Below are 16,593 nucleotides of genomic sequence, written 5' to 3'. Positions count from 1 at the left end.
AGCATCTCCAATCCAAAGTTAAATCTACATTTGGCTTCCTATTTCGCAACAAAGCATCCTTCACTCATGCTGCCAAACATACCCTCGTAAAACTGACCATCCTACCGATCCTCGACTTCGGCGATGTCGTTTACAAAATAGCCTCCAATACCCTACTCAATAAACTGGATGCAGTCTATCACAGTGCCATCCGTTTTGTCACCAAAGCCCCATATACTACCCACCACTGTGACCTGTACGCTCACGTTGGCTGGCCCTCGCTTCATACTCGTCGCCAAACCCACTGGCTCCAGGTCATCTACAAGACCCTGCTAGGTAAAGTCCCCCCTTATCTCAGCTCACTGGTCACCATAGCAGCACCCACCTGTAGCACGCGCTCCAGCAGGTATATCTCTCTGGTCACCCCCAAAGCCAATTCCTCCTTTGGCCGTCTCTCCTTCCAGTTCTCTGCTGCCAATGACTGGAACGAACTACAAAAATCTCTGAAACTGGAAACACTTATCTCCCTCACTAGCTTTAAGCACCAGCTGTCAGAGCAGCTCACAGATCACTGCACCTGTACATAGCCCATCTATAATTTAGCCCAAACAACTACCGCTTCCCCTACTGTATTTATTTATTTATTTATTTTGCTCCTTTGCACCCCATTATTTATATTTCTACTTTGCACTTTCTTCTACTACAAATCTACCATTCCAGTGTTTTACTTGCTATATTATATTTACTTTGCCACCATGGCCTTTTTGCCTTTACCTCCCTTATCTCACCTCATTTGCTCACATTGTATATAGACTTATTTTTCTACTGTATTATTGACTGTATGTTTGTTTTACTCCATGTGTAACTCTGTGTTGTTGTATGTGTCGAACTGCTTTGCTTTATCTTGGCCAGGTCGCAGTTGTAAATGAGAACTTGTTCTCAACTAGCCTACCTGGTTAAATAAAGGTTAAATATTTTTTATTTATTTTTTTAATCCCTACATAGCGGACCAACTTTCACCAGAGCCTATTTTGGATAAAGTCACAACTTTACCTATTTGAAATTAGAATATACCTACAATACATATATAGTGAATACATATATAGTTATTCCCTGTAGCGTTGAATAGCATTATGTCTAATACTTCATCCTAAAAGGCACCCTATTCCCTATATAGTGCACTACTTTAGACCAGAACCCTATGGGACCCTATTCCCTATATAGTGCACTACTTTAGACCAGAGTCCTATGGGACCCTATTCCCTATATAGTGCACTACTTTAGACCAGAGCCCTATGGGTGTCATGTGGTCCCCGGTCAAAACTTGTGCAGTACATAGGGAATAGTGTGCTGTTTCTGACTTCCTATTGAATATAATTATATCTCCATACTTAAGATACTGTGAAGGTTAGCTGTCTGGTCCTCATTCTCAGTAGATACTGTGAAGGTTAGCTGTCTGGTCCTCATTCTCAGTAGATACTGTAAAGGTTAGCTCCCTGGTCCTCATTCTCAGTAGATACTGTGAAGGTTAGCTGCCTTGTCTCATTCTCAGTAGATACTGTGAAGCTTAGCTGTCTGGTCTCATTCGCAGTAGATACTGTGAAGGTTAGCTGCCTGGTCCTCATTCTCAGTAGATACTGTGAAGGCTGGCTGTCTGGTCTCATTCTCAGTAGATACTGTGGAGGTTAGCTGCCTGGTCCTCATTCTCAGTAGATACTGTGAAGGTTAGCTGCCTGGTCTCATTCTCAGTAGATACTGTGAAGGTTAGCTGTCTGGTCCTCATTCTCAGTAGATACTGTGACGTTTAGCTGTCTGGTCTCATTCTCAGTAGATACTGTGAAGGTTAGCTGCCTGGTCCTCATTCTCAGTAGATACTGTGAAGGTTAGCTGCCTGGTCTCATTCTCAGTAGATACTGTGAAGGTTAGCTGTCCGGTCTCATTCTCAGTAGATACTGTGAAGGTTAGCTGTCTGGTCTCATTCTCAGTAGATACTGTGAAGGTTAGCTGTCTGGTCCTCATTCTCAGTAGATACTGTGAAAGTTAGCTGTCTGGTCCTCATTCTCAGTAGATACTGTGACGTTTAGCTGTCTGGTCTCATTCTCAGTAGATACTGTGAAGGTTAGCTGTCTGGTCTCATTCTCAGTTGATACTGTGAAGTTTAGCTGTCTGGTCTCATTCTCAGTAGATACTGTGGAGGTTAGCTGCCTGGTCCTCATTCTCAGTAGATACTGTGAAGGTTAGCTGTCTGGTCCTCATTCTCAGTAGATACTGTGAAGGTTAGCTGTCTGGTCTCATTCTCAGTAGATACTGTGAAGGATAGCTGTCCGGTCTCATTCTCAGTAGATACTGTGAAGGTTAGCTGTCTGGTCCTCATTCTCAGTAGATACTGTGAAGGTTAGCTGTCTGGTCCTCATTCTCAGTAGATACTGTGACGTTTAGCTGTCTGGTCTCATTCTCAGTAGATACTGTGAAGGTTAGCTGCCTGGTCCTCATTCTCAGTAGATACTGTGAAGGTTAGCTGCCTGGTCTCATTCTCAGTAGATACTGTGAAGGTTAGCTGTCCGGTCTCATTCTCAGTAGATACTGTGAAGGTTAGCTGTCTGGTCTCATTCTCAGTAGATACTGTGAAGTTTAGCTGTCTGGTCTCATTCTCAGTAGATACTGTGAAGAGTAGCTGTCTGGTCCTCATTCTCAGTAGATACTGTGAAGGTTAGCTGTCTGGTCTCATTCTCAGTAGATACTGTGAAGTTTAGCTGTCTGGTCTCATTCTCAGTAGATACTGTGGAGGTTAGCTGCCTGGTCCTCATTTTTAGTAGATACTGTGAAGGTTAGCTGCCTGGTCTCATTCTCAGTAGATACTGTGAAGGTTAGCTGTCTGGTCTAATTCTCAGTAGATACTGTGAAGGTTAGCTGTCTGGTCTCATTCTCAGTAGATACTGTGAAGATTAGCTGTCTGGTCCTCCTTCTCCGTAGATACTGTGAAGGTTAGCTGCCTGGTCCTCATTCTCAGTAGATACTGTGAAGATTAGCTGTCTGGTCTCATTCTCAGTAGATACTGTGAAGTTTAGCTGTCTGGTCGCATTCTCAGTAGATACTGTGAAGGTTAGCTGCCTGGTCCTCATTCTCAGTAGATACTGTGAAGGTTAGCTGTCTGGTCCTCATTCTCAGTAGATACTGTGAAGGTTAGCTGCCTGGTCCTCATTCTCAGTAGATACTGTGAAGGTTAGTTGCCTGGTCCTCATTCTCAGTAGAAACTGTGAAGGCTAGCTGTCTGGTCCTCATTCTCAGTAGATACTTTGAAGGTTAGCTGCCTGGTCCTCATTCTCAGTAGATACTGTGAAGGTTAGCTGTCTGGTCCTCATTCTCAGTAGATACTGTGTGTGTGTGTGTGTGTGTGTGTGTGTGTGTGTGTGTGTGTGTGTATGTGTATGTATGTGTATGTATGTATGTATGTGTGTGTGTGTGTGTGTGTGTGTGTGTGTGTGTATGTGTATGTATGTATGTGTATGTATGTGTGTGTGTGTGTGTGTGTGTGTGTGTGTGTGTGTGTGCGTGTGTGGATTATCCCCCACTGTGAGGCAGTGGGAGTGAGGACACCTTTTTATAGCTTCAGGCTCAGTTGTTCCACAACATTGTTTTATGATGATAGAAAATGGACTCTTCTCTCTCTCTCTCTCTCTCTCTCTCTCTCTCTCTCTCTCTCTCTCTCTCTCTCTCTCTCTCTCTCTCTCTCTCAGGAAATGGAAACAATGTCATCATTGTGTGTCACCTTTCCTAATTCACATCTCTGTGAAGGATAGTAACTAGGTTTGTGTGTGTGTGTGTGTGTGTGTGTGTGTGTGTGTGTGTGTGTGTGTGTGTGTGTGTGTGTGTGTGTGTGTGTGTGTGTGTGTGTGTGTGTGTGTGTGTGTGTGTGTGTGTGTGTGTGTGTGTGTGTGTATCTACCTTTATTTCAACAGGAAGTCATATTGAGACTAAAGACTCTTTTGCAAATGAGCCCAGGAAAGTATAGATAAACAGAAATATAGACAATATACACATTAAATACACATTAAGATACAAACACAGTCAATTAAAGGTGCACTAGGCAGAAATCGCTCTGCCATTTTCTGGTTGCTAAAACTAATAGTTTGCTTAATTCCAGTTTATGGGACAAAATAAGATAGTATAGTGGGAAAAAAAAAACATTTTTCCATCTAAACCGCTATTAAATATATTTTCCATAATGCAGCAAAATTTGAAATGGTGTTTTTTACATTGGATAAAAGTAGAGACTCAAAGCTACAACATGATATATCATACACTACAGTTGAGGAAAAATAAGAAAGTAATTTTGCTTTGAAAGTTGACAAACTTTTAACCCCACTTTTAAGAAAATGATCCTTGAATGTTTTGGAGAGCTCCTCTTTTGTCTACACCCATTCAGCATCGTTCACATCCTATTAAGCCTTAGCCCCACCCATCTCTTTAACGATTCACATGTGAGGCCATGTGCTAAACAGAGTGAGTAGTGTAGAAAACAACCAATGCTTTCAGGATTAAAAGTGGTGAAAGTAGTTGTAAACATAAACTTTATCTAATCCTTGGCCTATGTCCTCATCTGACTTCGGTGTAGCTCATGTTGTTCTTCACATTGGTAAACACACTATTTCAAATAAAATCTAAGTTTATTTGTCACGTACACAGGATACAGAAGGTGTAAATGTTACAGTGAAATGGTTACTTGCATAGTGGAGTCTTTTGTTTAGACATGTAGCTAGCTAACTAAACAGTGAACCATAATACCAACTCTAATGCCGCATTCAAAATAGCTGGGAACTCGGAAATCTCAGACTTTCGACTTCAGTGCGTTCAAAACAACTGGGAACTCGGAAAAAAAAAACAAGTTCCGACCGGGAAAAACCGATTTGAACGGTCATCCAACTCGGAATTCCAACTCAGGAACTCTGGCCTCTTTCTAGAGCGCCGACATTCTGACCTGAAGATCACTGACGTCATTATTTGACCTAATATTTTTAAGAGTTCCCAGTTGTTTTGAATGCGGAAATGCTAACATGTATGAATCTGCAGGTAGCTAAAGCTAACCAACTAGGGTTAATGTTAGCTAGTTAGCTAACATTGGGATATAACTAGCAATGCAAATGGCTTTCTGAGATACGGAAGTCGGAAGTTTACATACACTTAGGTTGGAGTCATTAAAACTCGTTTTTCAACCGCTCCACAAATTTCTTGTTAACAAACTATAGTTTTGGCAAGTCGGTTAGGACATCTACTTTGTGTATGACAAGTAATTTTTCCAACAATTGTTTACATACAGATTATTTCACTTATAATTCACTGTATCACAATTCCAGTGGGTCAGAAGTTTACATACACTAAGTTGACTGTGCCTTTAAACAGCTTGGAAAATTCCAGAAAATTATGTCATGGCTTTAGAAGCTTCTGATAGGCTAATTGACATAATTTGAGTCAATTGGAGGTGTACCTGTGGATGTATTTCAAGGCCTAACTTCAAACTCAGTGCCTCTTTGCTTGACATCATGGGGTAATCAAAAAAAATCAGCCAAGACCTCAGAAAAAAATGTGTAGACCTCCACAAGTCTGGTTCATCCTTGGGAGCAATTTCCAAACTCCTGAAGGTACCACATTCATCTGTACAAACAATAGTACGCAAGTTTAAACACCATGGGACCACGTAGCCAACATACCGCTCAGGAAGGAGACGCGTTCTGTCTCCTAGAGATGAATGTATGTACTTTGGTGTGAAAAGTGCAAATCAATCCCAGAACAACAGCAAAGGACCTTGTGAAGATGCCGGAGGAAGCAGGTACTAAAAGTATCTATATCCACAGTAAAACGAGTCCTATATTGACATAACTGAAAGGTCGCTCAGCAAGGAAGAAACCACTGCTCCAAAACCGCCATAAAAAAGCCAGACTACGGTTTGTAACTGCACATGGGGACAAAGATTGTACTTTTTGGAAAAATGTCCTCTGGTCTGATGAAACAAAAATAGAACTGTTTGGCCATAACGACCATCGTTATGTTTGGAGGAAAAAGGGGGAGGCTTGCAAGCCGAAGAACATCATCCCAACTGTGAAGCACGGGGGTGGCAGCATCATGTTGTGGGGGTGCTTTGCTGCAGGAGGGACTGGTGCACTTCACAAAATAGATGGCATCATGAGGCGAGAAATTATGTGGATATATTGAAGCAATATCTCAAGACATCAGTCAGGAAGTTAAATGGAAAATGACCCCAATCATACTTCCAAAGTTGTGGCAAAATGGCTTAAGGACAACAATGTCAAGGTATTGGAGTGGCCATCACGAAGCCCTGACCTCAATCCCATAGAAAATTTGTGGGCAGAATTGAAAAAGCGTGTGCGAGCAAAAAAGCCTACAAACCTGACTCAGTTACACCAGCTCTGTCAGGAGGAATGAGCCAACATTCACCCAACTTATTATGACCCAAGTTAAACAATTTAAAGGCAATGCTACCAAATACTAATTGAGTGTATGTAAACGTGACCCACTGGGAATGTGATGAAAGAAATTAAAGCTGAAATAAATCATTCTCTCTACTACTTTCTGTCATTTCACATTCTTAAAATAAAGTGTTGATCCTAACTGACCTAAGAAAGGGAATTTTTGCTAGGATTAAATGTCAGGAATTGTGAAAAACTGAGTTTAAATGTATTTGGCTAAGGTGTACAGTGAGGGAAAAAAGTATTTGATCCCCTGCTGATTTTGTACGTTTGCCCACTGACAAAGAAATGATCAGTCTATAATTTTAATGGTAGGTTTATTTGAACAGAGAGACAGAATAACAACAAAAAAATCCAGAAATACGCATGTCAAAAATGTTATAAATTGATTTTTAAGAGCGTTATCACACAGTCATCCAGAACAGGTGGTGCTCTCATGCAAGCTTCAGTGTTGCATGCCTCGATGCGAGCATAAAAGGCATTTAGCTCATCTGGTAGGCTCGCATCACTAGGCAGCTCACATCTGGGTTTCTCTTTGTAATAGTTTTCAAGCCCTGCCATCCGACGTGCGTCAGAGCTTGTGTAAAAGAATTCAATCTTAATCCTGTATTGACGCTTTGCTTGTTTGATGATTCGTCTGAGGGCATAGCAAGATTTCTTATAAGTGTCCGTATTACTGTCCCGCTCCTTGAAAGTGGCAGCTCTAGCCTTTAGCTCGATGCGGATGTTGCCTGTAATCCATGGCTTCTGGTTGGGATATGTACGTACAGACACTGTGGGGATGACGTCATCGATGCACTTATTGATGAAGTCAAGGACTGAGGTGGTATACTCTTCAATGCCATTGGATGAATCCCGGAACATATTCCAGTCTGTGCTAGCAAAACAGTCCTGTAGCGTAGCATCCGCGTCATCTGACCACTTCTGTATTGAGCAAGTTACTGGTACTTCCTGCTTTAGTTTTCGCTTGTAAGCAGGAATCAGGAGGATAGAATTATGGTCAGATTTGTCAAATGGAGGGCGAGGAAGAGCTTTGTACGCGTCTCTGTGTGTGGAGTAAAGGTGGTCATTTAACATGCTGGTATAAATTACGTCAAACGGATTTAAGTTTCCCTGCATTAAAGTCCCCAGCCACTAGGAGCGCCGCATCTGGATGAGCATTGTCTTATTTGCTTATGGCCTTATACAGTTGGTTGAGTGCGGACTTAGTGTCAGCATCAGTTTGTGGTGGTAAATAGATGGCTATGAATTATATAGATGAGAACTCTCTTGGTAGATAGTGTGGTCTACAGCTTATCATGAGGTACTCTACCTCAGGTGAGCAATACCTCGAGACTTCTTTAATATTAGACATCGCGCAACAGCTGTTATTGACAAATAGACACACACCCCCACCTTATCCGTCTAGTCGTTCAGCCACAACTCGGTGAAACATAAGATATGGAGCGTGACGTCGGTGTCGGTGACGTGGCTGGTTTTCTTTTTGAAGTCCGTGATTTCCTGAAGACCCTGTCACATACGTCTCGTGTCTGAGCCGTTGAATTGCGACTCCACTTTGTCCCTGTACCGGCATTTCGCTTGTTTGATTGCCTTGCGGAGGGAATAACTACACTGTTTATATTCAGCCATATTCCCAGTCATCTTTTCATGGTTAAATGTGGTGGTTCGCGCTTCTAGTTTTGCGCGGATGCTGCCAACCATCCACGGTTTCTGGTTAGGGTAGGTTTTAAGTTCCTGTATGTTGTTATGATTACATCATGAGTCGTTAATCATGAAGCATACACACACGCCCTTCCTCTTCCCAGAGAGGTGTTTATCTCTGTTGGCACGATGAATGGAGAAGCCCGGTGGCTGAACCGATTCCGACAACTTATCCCGAGAGAGCCATGTTTCTGTGAAACAGAGAATGTTACAATCTCTGATGTCTCTCTGGAAGGCAACCCTATCTCGAATTTCGTCTACCTTATTGTCAAGAGACTGGACATTGGCGAGTAGTATACTCGGGAGCGGTGGGCGATCTACGGAGCTTGACCAGGAGGCCACTCCGTCTGCCCCTTCTGCGGCGCCGTTGTTTTAGGACGGCTTCTGGGATTAGATCCGTTGTCCTGGGTGGTGGTCCAAACAGAGGATCCGCTTCGGGAAAGTCATATTCCTGGTCGTAATGTTGGTAAGTTGACATCGCTCTTATCCAATAGTTCTTCCCGTCTGTATGTAATATGGATATATGGGTATGCTCAAGACTTGAGCATACCTGGCTCCTATTGGTCAGCCCTGTGGATTTCTTGGTATCTATAGCAAGTAAGGCATCAAGGACTTGTTTTTATTTTAATTGGCAAAATACAAAATCTACCATTTCCGAATCAGCATTTAGTCCACTCTTAGCGATAGTAGGGCTAGACGCTCTTTCAAAAAGATAGCCCACTGAAATAAAATGATGATTAAATGCATCAGAACTGTTGTTTCTGATTAAAGAAGCAATAAAACTGGCCTTCCTTAGAGTTCCTCTGTCCAGTGTCTGTGTTATTTTGTCCATCTTAATCTTTTATTTTTATTGGCCAGTCTGAGATATGGCTATTTCTTTGCAATTCTGCGGAGAAAGCCCAGCAACCCAGAGTCACTTCTTCACTGTTGATGTTGAGACTGGTGTTTTGCGGGTACTATTTAATGTAGCTGCCAGTTGAGGACTTGTGAGACATCTGTTTCTCAAACTAGACACTGTAATGTACTTGTCCTCTTGCTCAGTTGTGCACTGGGGCCTCTCACTCCTCTTTCTATTCTGGTTAGAGCCAGTTTGCGCTGTTCTGTGAAGGGAGTAGTACACAGCGTTGTACGAGATCTTGAGTGTCTTGGCAATTTCTCTCATGGAATAGCCTTCATTTCTCAGAACAAGAATAGACTGACGAGTTTCAGAAGAAAGTTATTTGTTTCTGGCCATTTTGAGCCTGTAATCGAACCCACAAATGCTGATGCTCCAGATACTCAACTAGTCTTAAGAAGGCCAGTTTTAATCAGAAAAACTGTTTTCAGCTGTGCCAACATAATTGCAAAAAGGTTTTCTAATGATCAATTAGCCTTTTAAAATGATAAACTTGGATTAGCTAACACAACGTTAAGATAAGCAGAGTAAGGTGTTTACATGACTATTGTATAATCTGCCTACTACCATAATCAGTGGCAATAGGCAGAGAAGAGGGGGAGGATAGAGAGGAGAAAAATGCAAGAAAAGCAAAATAGCAGCTGTACAGATTACTCATCCAAAGGGCTTTGACTTCTCAAAAACGGCAGAAAGCTAACACAATAATATTGTCTGTTTTGTTAATTATCTTGTATATGTTTTGGCTCTTGGTGCTTTGTGATATGTGACTCACCACTTGGAGTCGGTCTTATGTACCAACATTTGAAATTGTGTTTTTTATATTGGATAAAAGTAGAGACTCAGAGCTACACAATGGTATATCATACACTGCATTTGAGGAACAATGGAAAAGTAATTCTGCTTTGAATGTTGATCAACTTGTAAACTCAGTTTTGAGAAAATGGCCTTTGAATGTTGATCAACTTGTAAACTCACTTTTGAGAAAATGGCCTTTGAATGTCTAGTAAAGAGCTCTTCTTTGTCTACACCCATTCAGCATCGTTCACACCCTCTTATGCTCTCTTAGCCCCACCCATCTCGTTTTGGCTCTGGCCAATGATTCGTTTACCTCTAGATAACATGAAAACAGCCTAACCAGCACTGCTGGCAACAATTTCCCTATGCTTTTTTGCCGTTGTTTACTGACACCGACCATATTAAACGGGTGGTGTACACTTTAGCTTAAGACATGTAGCTAGCTAGCTAGGTAAACAATGAACCTAGCTAGGTAGACAACGTGTCAGATCACACACGTCACATAATGTTCGCTAATGAACCAGCCAGCTAACATTAGCTAGTTAAACAACAATGAACATTGTGCCACATCATGTCATGACTACCCTACATGAATCTGCTGGAAGCTAACCAACCAGGTTCAATGTTAGCTAGCTAACATTAGGCTCTAACTAGCCAAGCAAACAGCTCTGGGATACGAATAATAACGTTAGCTAGGGACCCAGCCAGCTAATGTTAGCTAGCTAGCTAACAGTACACGTTAGCTTAGGACATGTAGCTAGCTAGGTAAACAATGACCCAAGCAAGGTAAACAACGTGTAAGATCACACACGTCACGTAACGTTAGCTAACGAGCCAGCCAGCTAACGTTAGCTAGTTAAACAACAATGAACATAGTGCCAAATCATGTCATTACTACCCTGCATGAATCTGCTGAGAGCTTACCAACCATGTGCAATGTTGCTAGCTAACATTAGGATCTATCTAGCAAAGCAAACGGTTCTGGGATACGAATAATAACGTCATACACTTAATGTTAGCTAGGGAGCCAGCAAGCTAACTTTAGCTAGCTATCTAACAGTATATTTTAGCTTGAAATGAAACCATTTTCTGTCAAAATTATAAATGTGTAATATCTGAAAATGTAGCTAGCTAACGCTAATCTATCTTACCTGTATACATCATCATGCATGATAGATGCGTCTCCCTGTCACAGATGCGATGCCATGGTTGCCCTTAGTTTAAAGATGTAATCCGGAGATAGGTGTTTTCTCCATCTCTTTAGATATCATATTCTAATTAACTGATTTCAAAACACAGTCCTCCAGAAAGTGGAGAGCAACACTTATGCAGCTCCACTACATGATACATTTTTTTTAAAGCAGCGTTCGACAGGATTATCAACACAGACTGACCAGCTCAAATAGAGAGAAGCCTTCTATATGGCAGACCAATCCGAACTCCTCTCTCGGCATGTCCAGCCCACCTATTATCTCAGCCAATCTTGGCTAGTGTGAAGGTTGCTGACTTTTTCTGTGGCTTAACCAACAAGGCTCGTAATTTAACAATTTTATTCGTATTTACAGATGGCATACAAGTTTGTTAAAGTTCACATGTTCCAGTAGGCATTTATGCAAGAAAAAAAACACATTTTGATTTTTGTTTTAATAAATAAAAAAATGGCTCTCCTGTGAAGTCATTATTTGCAATATACACCGAGTTTCCTGAAACAGGTCACATATGACCAAAGAGGATGTAGAAGTGGTTTATTCATACATCTCCATTTTGGACAGTTAGCTCTTTATGTTGTTGTTTGTTCAGTGTTTTACAATTTTCCCAGAAGTGACCTGATTCTATGGATTCTTCAATCACAATGAGCTGTTTTCTGACCTTTGTGTTTTTGTACTGTATTTCTGTACTGTTTTAATGTTCCCTAGGTAAAGGCGTATGTTCTGGTTTTCTGTGTTTTTGGTTGGATAGGTTTCTCAATTTCTTTCTTAGGTTTATGCACTCTTCATCAAACCATTTATCATTGCTGTTAAATTTCTTAGGGTTTTAGCTTGAATTTTTTAAAGTTTGATATGTTAGCTGGTTAGTGGTTAAACTATTCAGGCTTTCTACTGCTAAGTATACACCTTCACTATTGGATGGAAACATTTAGTCTCTTTCATCCTACCTCCCTCCCTCCCTCCCTCTATCTCTCTCTCTCTCTCTCCCACTCTCCCATTTTCTCTCTCTCTCTCTCTCTCTCTCTCTCTCTCTCTCTCCCATCCATCCTCTTGCTATTTCCCCTTTTCTCTCTCCCCTCTCTCTCCCCATCCTCTCTCTCTCTCTCTCCCTTCTACTCTCTCTCTCCCCTTCTCTCTCTCGCCACTTATCTCTCTCTCTCTCCCCTTCTCTCTCTCTCTCTAACCCCTTCTCCCTCTATCTCTCTCTCCCCCAACCACCCTCTCGCTCTCTCTCCCCCAACAACTCTCTCTCTCTCGCTCTCTCTCTCCCTCTCTCTCTCTCTCTCCTCCCCCCTCCTCCCAGGTCAGATAGGTACCGTAAGGTCCCCTACCACTACTATGAAGCCGGTAGTCATGATAACTGTTTATAACCATCTCTCTCCTCCCTCCTCCTCCCAGGTCAGAGCGGTACCGTAAGGTCCCCTACCACTACTATGAAGCCAGTAGTCATGGTAACTGTTTATAACCATCTCTCTCCTCCCTCCTCCTCCCAGGTCAGAGGGGTACCGTAAGGTCCCCTACCACTACTACGAAGCCGGTAGTCGTGATGAGTGCGCGGAGTATCTCCTCCACGAGAGCGCTCCGTACGGCGGCCACCGTTTCATCACAGAGAAGGCCGTCTTCGCCAAGTGGGCCAAAACACACTCCATTAAGTTCTACAACCCGCCGTGGAAACTGTCGTGACCCGGAGGGATCGCAGATAGCCGGGAGGTCTGGAGGAGGGCCATTATTGATGACATCACACAGCCATGTCCACCTCATCATCCAGGGACAGGGAGAATGCAGGGCCACTACCGTTACACCAGAGCAGTGTCCCAAATGACACCCTATCCCCTATATAGTGCACTATCGGGCCCTGGTCAAAAGTAGTGCACTATATAGGCACGTCTCCCTCCCCTGGCGTTGTCTAGGTGTATATGACACTGAAACGTACAGTTAGAATGCACACATCGTTCTGCAAATCCCAGTCCGTCCATTACCACTGAGCCTGTAGTCTGAGGGGTTGTAATTCCCGTCCCACTGCTAGCCTGACTGTAGCACTGAGACCAGACACCCATCCTGGGCTGAAACGTAGATGGTAGAGGGTGGTCCCTCCATGTCCCTCCATGTCCTCACTGAGCCATGAACCATGAACCAAGGCCTTCTGTTCACTAAAACAATCTGGCCACTGCAGGACAGGCTCATCCATCCATCCCATTAAAGAAACAACATGAAGAAGAAACAATTTCTCCACTCATTGAATGTCAGTTGTCATCTTCTAGAACTCTGTTGCCATCTTCTAGAACTCTGTTGTCATCTTCTAGAGCTCTGTTGTCATCTTCTAGAACTCTGTTGTCATCTTCTAGAACTCTGTTGACCTCTTCTAGACCTCTTTTGTCATCTTCTAGAACTCTGTTGACCTCTTCTAGAACTCTGTTGTCATCTTCTAGAACTCTGTTGACCTCTTCTAGAACTCTGTTGTCATCTTCTAGAACTCTGTTGTCATCTTCTAGGACTCTGATGTCATCTTCTAGGACTCTGATGTCATCTTCTAGAACTCTGTTGACCTCTTCTAGAACTCTGTTGTCATCTTCTAGAACTCCGAGCTGGAGAAAATGTGATGTCATAAAGGAGCTCCAGAGCAGGGGTCTTTCTTGTTCTCCAATCATCTGCTGCTTTGATGTTGTAAAGGTTGGTGAATGACAAAGGATGGATAGCTCAACTCAGATATGGGATAAGAAAAGAATGAAACCAACAAATAAACTGTTCTTCATCTCTACAGTAGCTACACACAGGTTGTCTCCCAAATGGCACCCTATTCCCTACATAGTGCACTACTTTGGACCAGGGCCCTATAGGTAGTGCACTATGTAGGGAATATAGTCCTTTAGATGTGCCGAAGCCCTGTACAGTACAGTCTGTATCTCACAAGTCTGAACTCTCCAAGATGTTATTCTATGTCAGTCTGGGTGTTGATAGAGGCCTGTTACCAATCTCTGACCAGCTACACTACTTTATTCTCCGCCGTCTGGCTGTACCCCCTGTCTGTCTGTCTGTCTGTCTGTCTGTCTGTCTGTCTGTCTGTCTGTCTGTCTGTCTGTCTGTCTGTCTGTCTGTCTGTCTGTCTGTCTGTCTGTCTGTCTGTCTGTCTGTCTGTCTGTCTGTCTGTCTGTCTGTCTGTCTGTCCACTTAGAATTATTGGCTACCAGGTGTGTCTCAAATGGTGCCCTATTCCCTATATAGAGCACTTCTTTAACTAGGGCCCATAGAGCTGACCATAGGGCACTTCTTTAACCAGGGCCCATAGAGCTGACCATAGAGCACTTCTTTAACCAGGGCCCATAGAGCAGACCATAGAGCACTTCTTTAACCAGGGCCCATAGAACTGACCATAGGGCTGACCATAGGGCTGACCATAGGGCACTTCTTTAACCAGGGCCCATAGGGCTGACCATAGGGCACTTCTTTAACCAGGGCCCATAGGGCACTTCTTTAACTAGGGCCCATAGGGCTGACCATAGGGCTGACCATAAGGCTGACCATAGGGCTGACCATAGGGCTGACCATAGGGCTCTGGTCAAGAGTAATGCACTGTATATAGAGATTAGGGTGCTCTTTGGGACGCAGCCAAGATGTGTTTATCCAGTCCATCGTCTGGTTTAGGAGACAAACAAACAGACTGGCAATGTTCCATTTTCTTTTCTACATCATTAACAAACTAGGTTGAAATCCACGAGCAGAGCCGACGCCTCCTTGGATGCTACCGTGGGGGGTCAATACTAACTTCCTCCAATGTTCAGGCTTAGGTGTGAGTCCCATGTGGCTCCCTATTCCCAATGAAGTGCACTCCGTTTGCCCAGATCCCCGTGGGGCAATAGGGAGCCATTTGGAACGCAGTGTTCTTCTCCCATTGACATCAATATGCATCAATGTGAAGACGTTGCTCGTTCGGTGTTGTTGTGATGTTGATGCTGTGAAAGGATCTTAATGCCAGACAATGAGACGTTCCTGTGTCGGCAGGATAATAGTCACCGCAGCACTTCCTGCCTGTCATTTATTATAGAGCACAGAGCGATACATGAGTCCTAAACGGCACCCTATTCCCTATAGTGTATAGTGCACTACATAGGGATCAGGGTTCCATTTGGTATGAAATTGTAGGTAGTTGTCACCCTCTGGTACCCTGTGATGTGCCGTCGTTCGTTTGACAACGTGAGACAACAACCCAGCAACTGCAGGCAGAGCTAAAGCTACTGTGCAATTTGAAATGTTTTGTTTCTAAAATACGGATGAAGAGAGATGAAGATATTTACTGTATATCTGTATGTCTGTCTGTCTGTCTGTCTGTCTGTCCGTCCGTCCGTCCGTCCGTCCGTCCGTCCGTCCGTCCGTCCGTCCGTCCGTCCGTCCGTCCGTCCGTCCGTCCGTCATTTTGTGCCTGCGAGTGAATGTTATGATACAGTACATTGTTGTACATAGACTTCAGTGCTATGCACTCTTAACTATCTCACATCGTCTCTAACGAACTATCACAAATCGTCTTTTCCCCCCTTAAATTAATCTGTTCCGTGTCTCTGTCCATGTAGCCGAGACCAATATTTACCTGACCCTGTAGTCTAGTCCATTTGTGAGTTCCAGTTATATATACTTTCTCCAGAAGTGTGAATCCAAGTGTAAAAGCATTGGATTGGTAGAGGCATGGGCAAGAGGGATTTTCCACCTGGTTTCCTACACAGAACCAGTCATTTCCTTTCAAATCAGTGAAGCCAAGTGAACAAGTGCACACTGGGAGACAGGAGAGGTAATTGAGTTTGTTGATATGTCTGATTTTGTCAGCTGCATGTCTCTGTCTGTGTGATCCCTGTAATATATTGACGTCTCTACAGTATACAGTAGCATGCTTTTGTATCCGTCTCAATGTACATATTTACTATATCACGTCGGTGTTTTATACTGTTCCAATCAGCCTTTGATTGTGTGAGATGACATCCTCGTTCTGACCCACTGCAGCAGACTGTTGACGTTACGTTTACATTAGTTAGTCATTTAGCAGACGGCTCTTATCCAGAGTGACTTACAACTTTTAAGTATCTCTCCTTTCTCACTTTATCACGTAGCTGGTAACAAGACAAGTGAATGGCACAGCAAGAGTCCATTCGCTTTCAGATTAAACTCAGAAACCAGACCATCCACAGTCCACTAGTAGTCAGAAGTGTAGAGCTCTGTCAGTAACATAAGAGGCCAGATGAGAGAGGGAGAGAGAGGCTGTGGATTTTAACACCCCTGTCCCATTTTAGCACCCCGTCACCGTCCCTGTACCCCTTAGAGCATTAGAGTCTTTAGCTCCATTTGCACTCTGTGTGATCCTGATTCATTTAGAGGCCCTCTGTGTGATCCTGATTCATTTAGAGGCCCTCTGTGTGATCCTGATTCATTTAGAGGCCCTCTGTGTGATCCTGATTCATTTAGAGGCCCTCTGTGTGATCCTGGTCCATTTAGAGACCCTCTGTGTCATCCTGATTCATTTAGAGGCCCTCTGTGTGATCCTGAT

General features: G+C 43.2%; 1 protein-coding gene across 1 annotated transcript in view; it reads left to right on the top strand.

Annotated features, from left to right (window-relative positions):
• LOC106591001 (alpha-N-acetylgalactosaminide alpha-2,6-sialyltransferase 3) overlaps positions 1–16,340 on the top strand; it is a gene marked incomplete at its 5' end in the record, with an annotated part of 17,992 nt that extends 1,652 nt beyond the window's left edge. Inside the window, 1 exon segment of the mRNA XM_014182173.2 lies at positions 12,557–16,340. Coding sequence (XP_014037648.1) covers positions 12,557–12,746 — 190 coding nt within the window.
• Between the last annotated feature and the right edge of the window lie 253 nt (positions 16,341–16,593).

Source organism: Salmo salar, unplaced genomic scaffold, assembly GCF_905237065.1.
Source record: "Salmo salar unplaced genomic scaffold, Ssal_v3.1, whole genome shotgun sequence".
Classification (NCBI taxonomy): Eukaryota; Metazoa; Chordata; class Actinopteri; order Salmoniformes; family Salmonidae; genus Salmo; species Salmo salar.
The sequence above is the reverse complement of the archived record's forward strand: the minus strand, read 5'-3'. Positions and strand labels throughout refer to the sequence as shown.